The sequence below is a fragment of the Corticium candelabrum genome, chromosome 6 (assembly GCF_963422355.1).
Source record: "Corticium candelabrum chromosome 6, ooCorCand1.1, whole genome shotgun sequence".
NCBI lineage: Eukaryota > Metazoa > Porifera > Homoscleromorpha > Homosclerophorida > Plakinidae > Corticium > Corticium candelabrum.
In genome coordinates this window covers 523315-535171 of record NC_085090.1, presented here as the reverse complement: position 1 = coordinate 535171, position 11857 = coordinate 523315, and the positions used below count along the sequence as shown (strand labels likewise).

The window sequence follows — 11857 nt, the reverse complement described above, 5'->3', positions numbered from 1 at the left end:
TTTGTTTCTGGGTTGCACTGACGTACACATGTGTGACTTCATTGTTCTGTGGCATCTCACCAGAGGGGCAATAGGACAAGTCTGACCATCATACTTGACTTCAAATAAGTCTAATATAGACACCTTGGTTTGCACATGATGTGGTTATATTTGCAAGTCAAGAATAGGACCGTTCAGTCACGAGAGATTGCACAATAAAGACTCTTGATTGGTGCTTGACTATGAGAGCCAATCATGATGGTGATGACACGTGCCGCGTGCACACACGTGCGCAGCACGCACGCGCGCGCGCGCACACACACACACACACACACACACACACACACACACACACACACACACACATGTGCGCACACACACACACATGTGCGCACACACACACACCAGTGTGAGACTGACTGATTGTACAGAACTCCACACATGCTTGCAAACAGCATGTACCACTGGATGTAAACTCTAATTTGCCAATACAATTATACCACTCTGGTACACAACAACAAAATATCACACTGATGCTGAGTTACTTACTGTTTGACTGGTGACTCACGTAGCAGTAAATCATCATCACCAATGTTACCAAGCAAGTCATCTGTTGCACTGACAGACACTGAACTAGCAGCCACTAATCTGTGTCCTCGAGGAGGAGTCTAACATCAAAATAACAATCAAGTAAATTACTACAGTATTTCCTGCCCAATTATCCGGTTGGGGCAACTAATTATCCGCTTCAGACAACCATACTACACATCATGATATATTTTTTAAATACTGTCCATGTCAATAATACAGCAATCGCACATACTACTGTCATTCACTCTTATGTTGATTGACTAACAAATAAAATTTAATTGATTGCCTATAAAGCTTAGAAAATCATACAAACAAAATTGTCAAACCATTCACTAACAAACTAATAAGCCTAATTACAAGCAACAACAACTTTGTGCCAATCTCATCTGACTGGACACAAACCCATGCCAAAAGATTGTCAAGAGTTCTTAGTATCCACAACAAGATAAATTGCAACATCTGACCAGATTTCATGTTATGGAACTTAAAATTGAAGTGTCACGCATAAACTATATTTATCAAGTGCAAATAAATTAACAGAAAGACTGATACCTGCTGATCAATGGCAAATGCAACTAAATACCCACAAGTATTCACCAAGTATAAGATTAGCCAGAGTCAAACAAATAACAGATATTCTTGTCACTGTATTACTCAATCAGTATATCCAAATGATTGTGTTTATTTGCCCACTAATAGAAAGCACAATCATTACAAATGCAGTACCCAATCATGCAAACTCTTAGATTCCACTGTTATGACAACCAAGATACAGTAGGTGAAAGTACACGGTAGTTTGTCATACCTTAGCGTAAGTGTCTCCATCATCAGACTCTACACTGTTGCAGAATTAAGATTTTCAGTATGTAAATGAAAATATCAATTCAAATTGTTTTTACTAGTCAGAGCTGTCGCCATCTTCTGTCATTCTCCTTGCTGTTGGCAAGATTCTGCCCACTACTGGCTACTCAACCTTGTCCTTTAGTGGTTGCAGGCAAAATCGAAGATCCATTCTGTTCAACTGCAGATAAAGCATCAAAGTTATCTGACACTAGATATTCACATAAGCATATTTACTCAATAATTATATAAACACAATAACATAATTTTAGTGCATAAACATGTTGTAAACTTACATCAAATGTTACCTTCTAACCAAAGCAGTTGCTTTAAACAGTGACACAAAATGTCAACAATAAACTCTGGAGCTAAACGTGATGTCATCATAAGCTATAGACGCGGCTCAAGATTCTTAATCTCTTACCTAGATTTAACCTACATCAAATATAACCACCCTGTTCACATTTTGTTTTCTTCCTGTTCATTCTGAATTATACAACCTACCTCCTTTCTTGCCTTTAAGACAAGGTTTCTACATAACATTTCATGCCAAAATCATGGAGACAAGTGCTATGAAATTCCATTTGTCTCTAAATACAAAGTATTAAAGTCTTCATTAATTGAATATAACACCAAATCTCTAAGTTGGACAAACAAAATGTCACCACCTTCACCACCAAATTACTAACAATACAAAAGCACAACCTTCTTCATAACACATAAAATAATAAACATTGTTTATATTTTATAACACATAAAATAATAAACATTTTTTATATTTCATAACACATAAAATAATAAACATTGTTTATATTTCTGAGAACAAAATTTCTAGATGGTTTAGAAAGCTTATCCATATGTTACTGTGAAAGCAGTAATTCTACACTAAAAGGTGCAAATGAATCAGCCAAAGTAAACTCAAGTGTCACTATTTTCTCTATCTTTACCTTTATAAGCAATTTTGTTCTCATACTAAAGTGTTAGCTAAGCTGCATGGTGTCAACTGTTGGTCACTTGCACCTTATACAAATTGTCAAAACGAGTCTCAACAACATCAAATGGTTAAGTAAGACACTCTAAACTTGAATATTTTCTTTATACAATCTATAATCATGACAACTTGCTAAAATGTGATGAAAAGAATGAAATGTTCATTAGCTAATGCATGACAAAACACAAACTGTAAAGTTTATATTATAAACTAGTGTTCACCTTCGTCAACAGCTCCTTTTATAAATTACCCTTTTCTTCAACAGCCTCCTGATATTGCTAGAAAACCACTAAACATAACTTCTGCTAACTTCCGTTACAAATCCTCTTTCGCTGAAATTAAATAGATTTGTCTGTTTCAGCTACTTCTGCCCCTTCGTACTAGCCTCGTCCCCTGACTCTCTGTCTCTGTCACAGGAAATTAGGAACGGGAAATCAGGAACGGCTGTTTCGGATTACCCAGGAAATACAGAACGAAACTGGGAAATTGGGAACATGTGAAACCCTGCCAGAAATTTGGCACTAAATGGCACCAGATCCAAATTTCATACACTAGACCCAAATTTCCTAGGAAATCTGACACTAGACCCAAATTTCCTAAGAAATCTGACAGTAGACCCAAATTTTCTAAGAAATCTGATGCTAGACCCAAATTTCCTAGAAAATCTGGCAGACACCCAAATTCCCTTACTTAGTGAAGCAAACTACATAGTTTCCTTGTTAATCATGTCTTGATCTTTCTGATTTTGTGCATGAGTATTATGTTAGAGAGAACACATTGGATCATTACACATGCATGTATGTATTGACATAAAACATTAATAGGTAAATGTAACATCGATATCATACACTTAATTAACAAACTCTTCAAAACATGCAGAATTAGGGAGTCCCAGCGAAACAGATTAGGACTTCACAGTTACCAAAATGGTTTCATTTCAAGAACACACTGGACAGTGCCAGGATTTCTTTGTTGACATGTCATGAGCTCTCTGTATGCAAGTAAAATGGTACCATTCTTCACATTTGTCACACTGTAGCATTTTGTCTCCCGTGTCAGCCATTCGTCAGGTACAGAACACTTTGATAAAACCTTCTACTGCTAAAGACGTGCCATTCTCTTTGTAGAAGGGAAATGTTTCATCTCTTCCTCTCTAATACAGCTTACCAAGTGCTGTCTCATCAGATCCTTTTGAAATAAGATGGCTTCAGGATCTTGGCCACAACAGATAGAATAAGCAAATGCTAAGGCAAACAGCCCACAGTTAATTCCTATCCTTTGTCGTTGTACTTGAAGAAGCATAAAATTGATTGACGCAGACTCAGTGAAAAGAATAGAAGCGATGATCTCCTCAACATACTTTCCTAACTTAGAACATGATGGTCAAAATTAAGGCTGTCAAAAAAACATTGACGTTGTTTGAGGGACACCCAAACAACCACAAACATATCCAGTGATTTCTAGAGCAGTTAACAATTTGTAAAAAGGCCCTTTTTCTATGTCAAACGTCAGTGCTTCCAACAAAATAGGATATTGGAGACCATGAACAGATGGGAACTGCTTTCGAATCAGCTGTTAACCAGTATTGATCAGTTGATCGTTCAACCATGCTGCTGTTCCAGTGTTCTTTTCTAGGATCTGAAGATCATGGCTGGATAGCCCCAATGGCTGGATGTCACCAACTGCCTAAATGCCATCATTATTGTCGAAAACAACAACGGGCTCTGGCACTTCCCTAGTGACCTTGGTCTTTATCTGACATTGCTTATTCATTTTCTTTCAATACGAAGCTGTGCCCATGCCAGACTTATACTGTAAGAACAGTTACGCAAAATATCTAGTTCAATTTGTGCTTCCAAGCAAACCATTGCAGGACATTACCTTCTGATGAGGTTTCGTTTGTGTCTGATAAACTGGCACAGCTTCCAAAGTCACTTCAGTTCTATTCAAATCAGGATTTGCTTTGTCTCCCAGTAAGGGAGTGATGGACTCCTTTATTAAAACCCACATTTAACAAGTCTGAAGATCACAAGTAGTTTACTATGAGCATTGAGGTATACCTCTGCGCCTGCATCTTCACTCAGTATTGAGCTTAATTAACTCATAAGGTGGCGGAGGCAGTGAAATGTCATCAGGCACAAATGTTGGTGGTGGGGAAGGTAGAAGAAAACCAGTATTGACATTTTTGCTGACATGTGTCTACAAATGTTCAAAAGTTAACAATACATGTCAACATTACGCTTCAGACACAGTATGTGGTAGTTAACTGACCTCATCGTTGCTCTCATCATTGCTTTGTCTGGACAGTTTAGATTTGTCAATCATGTCTCTTCCTGAAGGTCTCAATTAAGTAATTGTCACAACGCTAGACGCTTGCAACTGAATTTTCAGTGCAGAAGAGATTTCATGACGACAACGACGACGACAACGACGACGATCTCGTAGATGCTGCAATTGTGGGAAAGAGATGAGCAGCCTCTGTGGAGACGACATGCATGCAGCCTAAGCTTCACCAAGTGCAGGTTTACTCAAGTCAATTCAGTGACTTACCTCAACTTTTAATGTGTCATTATTGGTTCCTGCTGGCATGCAAGCCATCCTTTTCACTGGCGAAGACTGTAGTATGTACTCTTGAGCTTTGAGAATATCACAATGGAGCACATGAGGTACAAGGCAGAGTTCCTTGACCCCACTCTGCACAGGGCAAAATTGTGTGTCAAGCTGGGCAATTACCCCATCTAGCAAAAGTACTGTGATGGCCCGACGAAAGTAGCGTACTGGTGTATCCGCAGCAGTATTGTTATGCTGTGTTTGCAACCACAACTTCTGCAAAGAAGGCTCGACAGTGACCCTCTGGGTTCTCTCGATCTACAGCTTCCTTCCACCACTCCTCATGGTTCTCCTCCATATACATTGTCAAACATTTGATGAAGATGCCGCATCACATTGGTATAGTTTGCTCAAGGCATGAACATCTGAAGTTGGCAAAAAGGGCATCCCAACTACTTAGTAGGTTGGGGTGGTTTCCGGCCGACAGGAAACTATTGCTGTAATTAATGCCACTGTGCTGTGGCCATATACATAGACAACTATCCACTAAACCATTCACTAACAAACTAATAAGCCTAATTACAAGCAACAACAGATTTGTGTCAATCTCATCTGACTGGAGACATAAATCCATGCCAAAAGATTATTCCACAAGATAAATTGCAACATCTGACCAGATTTCATGTTATGGAACTTAAAATTGAAGTATCACATAAACTCCATTTATCAAGTGCAAATTAATACCCATAAGTATTCACCACGGACGTAGATTAGCCAGACTCAAACAACTAACATGCTTGTTACCCTTATAGCAGCATGGGGGCTTCCAAATAGAAAAAGCACACATGTGCTCTTCCTAAGCAATCATGTCGATTGTCCTCACCTCTTTCTCAAGCCTTTGTTGGTTAACTTAATTAAAATCAGTGTACAGGTACATTGTTGAGCAAGAAACACACAAGTTGAAGTCAAGAACATATACCAACATATGCTATGTCAGTAGCGTATGCTATTAGTGTCAATAAAACACAAGAAAGATTTATAGATCAGCAAGTGATGAAATATAACTGCATAACACATGCACCATGCAGATAAAAATATAAACTCTTCTCTATAGTTATACTGTACTGTCCCAGTGGCTTACTACAGCATGAGATCATGAACAACAGCTTGGTGATTTGAGAACTCTTTTTGTGTTTTTGTCCTCATTGTTACCGCATGGAAGATGAATATTTTGCTCAACGTCAAACGAATTTGGCAGGTTGTAGAAAGAATGAGTGATACGTGCCCAGTTTGCATCACACTCTTCTCGGTGAACGACCAGTCTGACCATGCAACACCACAACAGTGAACAACAACACAAATAATGCAAACATCAACAACAGCAGACACTAACACCTACCTGAGAAGCTCCATAAAGGCCGACTCAACATTAAGGCCATTTGCACAGCTGGTCTCTTCAAATAAAGTTCCATAGCTCTAAAAGTAGACACAAACACTAAAAACACATGACTAACTAACTAATTAAAATAAATAAAATTATTAAATTAAATTAATAATTAAATAATTAATTAATAAACTAAAGCCAATCAAAATCAACTGTTGAAGACTAACTACACATGCTACATCAAAACATGGTGAAATTGTTAATTAGTGAAAGAGTTACTTATAATCTGTATTTGTTACCAGAGCCAGCTTTTCTCCACTTGATCGTTTCACCAGCTGTACATCTTGTGGCGCATTGTCAACCAAGTCAATCTTGTTACCGATAATCATAACAGCCACTGAACTACAGCAATACGCCTGTGTGACACATACAATAGTCAACTACATACACTGACTGATAGAAAATTACATTTTTCAAAGTTTGTTTGACAAATCTCAGCAGGTTATGTCTACAGTGCACGCCCCGTACATATGCCATATATACCTGGACATCAGCTATCCACTTCTTAACATTATTGAATGTCTGTTGGTCAAGAACATCGTACAAAAGTAGGATTCCATCAGCCTTCCTAAAATATGATACGGCAATGCTTCGATATCTAAAATTCAGCAATTGAAACATCTCAACATAATACATTAATACATTATTAATTAATTACCTCTCTTGTCCGGCAGTGTCCCACAACTGAACGGTCACCAACTTGCTGGCCACTGCAAATCTCTTTACCTCAAAATCAATACCTACAACAGATCAATATCGTGAGAATCGACTGTTTGCATGTTAATTTGATGCTCTAATAAATATACCTTTATTCGAGTCGGCATCCTGAACAAACAAGTTGTAGCATATTCGTTGAAGGAAGCTTGTCTTGCCAACACCATGGTCTCCAATCAATACAAACTTGTAAACTAATTCTGTATGTCCAAGGTGTACAGTAGACTGTATCTACAAGACAATAAAATAAATTCGCATGTCACTAACAATACCAGACATGTACAGTCATTCGTTACTAATATCAACGTCCGGTATAATAACCAAGTAAGCCAATACTCCATATAACACACTGCAATTCACTGTATGTGCTAACCAGTTGAGAAGCTGTTGCTCTTGTGACCCTATCGTTGCCTCCTACTCCCTGTTCTCTTGTACACGATAAAGGCGACTCGCTGTTTTCTGATGTTTTGTAAATTCTGTTGACATTGACCGGTGTGAAAGAAGAAACCCCAGAAATCATTTGAGTCGAATTGTGATGACAGTGAACAACAGTGGAAGGGACCGAACGACACTGCCCAGATCCATGGCAACCTAGTTGGAAAAATTACAGCATATGATGGTTAACACATGTCGGTACACAATAAATACATAGCATACCTGTTACACCATCAGGAGATTCTCTACCTCCTTCTGGTAAATTGAACTTAGACATGTCATCCTCGTTGTTATTATTGTCATTCCCATAACAAACATGCATACTAGAGGTCTGCAAGATTGATGCTGGATCTTTGAAAGTTTCCTCTTTCATTAACGGAGAAACAGACTCGTTGGATTTGCTGGTGTCAGATAATAGACCACTGTCTGGACTTAGAGTCCGATCTCCTCTGTTGCCGTGATCACCACCGAGTGAATAGGGAATGGATGACAGATGTCCATCCCACGTCGACATATCAAAGTAGTTACCATATTGTTCAAACAGTTCTTGTGCAAACGTCTTCTCTTCATTGTAAGTGGTCGTCCTTCAAAATAACACATGTATATCAATCTCTATTGCTGATTTGGCATCAATTGTGCTAATTCACAAAGCAATTATCCATGACTTTGTATGTTGTTTATTATTAATTATAAGTGAGAGGTTCTTGTCATCTATCTGCGTGCATTTCTGTTAGACACTAATGTAGCACGTACGTCAAGCAGACTTGAAGGTACACACACACACACACACACACACACACACACACACACACACACACACACACACACACACACACACACACACACACACACACACACACACACACACACACACACACACACACACACACACACACACACACACATACGCACACACACACACACACACACACACACACACACACACACACACACACACACACACACACACGTACACACGCACACACTGGTAATTTAGATTAATTTGAGTATACGATTACTAGTAGAGAAACAACCATAACGTACCTGAGCATTTGGGAATACAGCATTCCATCAAACTGACCCGTAAAGTCCTAGCATCAACTATTTGTTACACAAACAACACAGCACAACACGGTGCATAAAGGTAAAACCTTTGTGGTCGACACCAGATGATCACTAGCCTGTAAAAGCACTATGTATTACATAACCATACACACACAATTACAATCGATATCATGCATATAGCTTTACCCGACGAGTCTTCAGTATTTCCATGTTTGTTTCGTGTAGCTCTTCATTCATTTGTCTAAAATTATAAACAGACAATGACCAATGCAAAAATTGTTTGAAGAAATCATGTAATAACAAATTTGTATTAGTTAATCTTAATACCGTAATGTATCCAGTTGCTCTCGAAGGTTAATGATTTCTGCTTCACACTCACGTCGCTCACTCAACTCCCTGTACCAATCAAACAAATAAATAAAGTTTACCTCAAAGTAAATTTTCAGAATTGTAGTAAGAGTTTATCAAACATTCAAAACAGTCAATACAGAGAACGATTGATTCTGTACTTTGGTTATACTAATGATAATCAAAAATGTAGTATGCATACTGCTGTACCTACTGCTACTGCATGTACGCGTATATGCTGTTGTCTGCAGCTACATTAATCAGAAACATAATATTCTTGTCATGCACCCACTTTGATAGTCTTGCATCAAGCTGTCGATTTCGTAGCTGTAGAACGACAAACTGCTGTTGTGTTTCCCACAGCTGACGCAACACCAGCCTCTGAATCTGAAACACAAAAACGTAATTAAGATCGAATGGCCATAACACATTGAATTGTCCTAAAAACTCACTTCTTTCAATTTCAAAGTAAGACCCGTGTGGTAAATGTTTCGTTGAGTAATTTCGTGCAACTGCACTGTTGTCTATTGAAGAGCAAACAAAGCATCAAATCAATACAAATAAAATGTGTGGCAAGTACACACAAACTGCAATCACTATCTATTCTAAACAAATGTTACATTATTTGTGACCAGTCATGTTGTATTATATAAACAAGTTTGTTTACTACACAGTTAGAGTGCCTCTAGTCCACAGGCACCATTCATGTAAATGGCATTAATTAATAAAACTTATTCAAACTGTTTTACCACAGGGTTAGAGCCACACTTGGATCCAGAGAACTCAATCTCCTTTGGCTCTCCTTGTATCATTTTCTCCTGTTGTCCCTAATTGCTTTGCAGCCTTTGCTAGAGTGATATCAGCCTCGAGGCTGCAGAAATTGCATGGTTTGTGCAAAATACAACATCAAGAAATCTCGAGCGTATGTTCACGTTGGCTGCAGCTTCTCAATGCATCTCAATGCAAACTCATATACATGACTCTACACTACATGAGAGCTAGATTCACCTGCACCCTGTACTCGACCAAACAACATTGATCTTGAGAATAAAGAGAACAACCATATATAGTAGCTTGTACTAGATTTGTTCATTATTGCAGTGTTTACGCAAATAAATTCAGTCTTGGTGCATGCCTATTATTATAGTAAAATGCATGTACATTTTTCAACAATAATCTCATGCATGAATACTAGCTTCATTAACACAAATCCTTTGATCCAACAATGAGATATTACAGTTGAATATCAAATTAGATGTTTGCCAAATTGATGATCATGATCTGTACTTGTCACTGTCGATCTGCACAACAATAGCAGTTAGAGGGCTACCTTAGTAACTATTGTTGTCTTTACATGCATCTACTGCATGGATTCCCTTCTACTATAATGTCTCATATGCATCTACAAATTAATTAAGAAACTTTCAGGATGTTATAACTGATTATTTCTGCGGTCTTAAATTACTGCAAATTAAATTTCTGCGTTCCAGCTAGAAATTTCTAGTATGTGTACACAGATGCGTATGTACACGTGCTGGAACAGTGAGTTCCTGGGACTCCAAGGATAGGCTTAAATATCTGTGAATTTTATTTGTGCGCTCCAGATTTCTTCACAGAAATATCATGATTGCAGAAATAACCGGTTATACAGTAGTAGAAATAGTTACAATGTCACAACCAAGTTTAATTACCCAGCACTCAAAAACAAATTGAATATCTAAGCACATAATCATGTGACTAGACAGATCGAGATTCAAGCATTGTGTGCACATTTTTATATATACTGCATTTACCTGCTGCAATTTCCCTTGCAACAGATCTACTTCTTTCTCTCTGTCAGCCAAACATCTTTCCAACTGTCTCCGCGCTTGACAAGCTCTACCTTCCTCCTGCTCCATTATGCATAGCACTTGATGTATACGCAAACCTCAAATATTTATGCAGCTAAACAAACCTGTCGTCTGACGCGTTTTTCAACGTCTCGTACTTGATCTTCAACTTCTTGTTCCAAAGTTCTTACTTGTAGCTCATGCCAACTTGAAACCCTGTCATTACGTCTATATTTAGACACTTTGCAGTAACACGGAAATTAACGTTTGCCACCTCTCCAGAGTTTCATTTGCAGTCATTTGTTCGGCGTCTCTCGACGATATTTCCGTTAGAAGTAAGCGTAGCACCTCTTCGAAATCAGACGTCAGTGTGGGCGCCACGCGATTCAAATGACACCAGAATACAAACAAACGGTCGCCACTGCCGTGTAACAGCAACATAGGATATACAGATTTTCAAATGAAGAAATTACTATCAGTACAAAATTACAAGACAAACATTCATACCATTGTAACACTGAGCCTCCATCAATGCCGGACAGAAAGGATGTCCAAGCGCTTCTTGATTCCCCATGTTGATCATCTGGTGACGCAATGTTGACTTCCAGACCAACTCGTTCATACGCGCTCAACAAATCATCGACATCAATCCGTCCGTCTCCGTCCGAATCGAGACGTTTGAACAGCTCTTCGGCTTCCTGCGGATCTGACGAACCTACCTCCAACTCGCGACACAAACGAGCCAAATCGTCGCTATCCAAATGACCCTTCGACGTCATATCGCACGCCTCAAAAAGCTCAGTCAACGAGCTACGGTCGAGACTGTTGAGTGTGCTGCCTGAAGCCTCCGACATGACAACCTATACTGTTGACGATTCCAACGTACTTCCGGGCTCCGCTAATGTGTGCTAATTGACATACGCACAGGCTGACAGGTGTAAAGCAGCACGTCGTTGTCAACCGGTTTACGACGTTCTGCACACGATGTCAACTGTCAAACTGGTGAAATATTAACCGAAAATTTTAATTACACGCCGGTCACGTGCGGCACGCGACAAGCACGCGTCACGT

General features: G+C 38.8%; 1 protein-coding gene across 1 annotated transcript; it reads right to left on the bottom strand.

Moving 5' to 3' along the window:
* Positions 1-5846: 5846 nt before the first annotated feature.
* LOC134181162 (ras and EF-hand domain-containing protein-like) lies at positions 5847-11683 on the bottom strand. Its single transcript, XM_062648381.1, has 18 exons — positions 11294-11683; positions 11061-11207; positions 10912-11002; positions 10751-10846; positions 9410-9481; positions 9250-9344; positions 8937-9005; positions 8796-8850; positions 8696-8725; positions 8589-8635; positions 7767-8128; positions 7483-7700; positions 7202-7340; positions 7054-7135; positions 6879-6993; positions 6635-6751; positions 6351-6427; positions 5847-6273 (listed from the first exon to the last, which is right to left on the bottom strand). The coding sequence occupies exons 1-18, from the start codon at positions 11638-11640 to the stop codon at positions 6105-6107; spliced, it is 2328 nt and encodes a 775-aa protein (XP_062504365.1). The 5' UTR covers positions 11641-11683; the 3' UTR covers positions 5847-6104.
* Between the last annotated feature and the right edge of the window lie 174 nt (positions 11684-11857).

Bases quoted from the DNA above. Each gene is read 5' to 3' on its own strand.
- LOC134181162 (XM_062648381.1), bottom strand. From the start codon at position 11,640: ATGTCGGAGGCTTCAGGCAGCACACTCAACAGTCTCGACCGTAGCTCG. The intron at 11,208-11,293 runs GTATGAATGTTT...GTTACACGGCAG, and splicing joins GGAGGCTCAGTGTTACAATG to TGGCGACCGTTTGTTTGTAT. The intron at 8,636-8,695 runs GTTTTACCTTTA...AGTTGATGCTAG, and splicing joins ATCTGGTGTCGACCACAAAG to GACTTTACGGGTCAGTTTGA.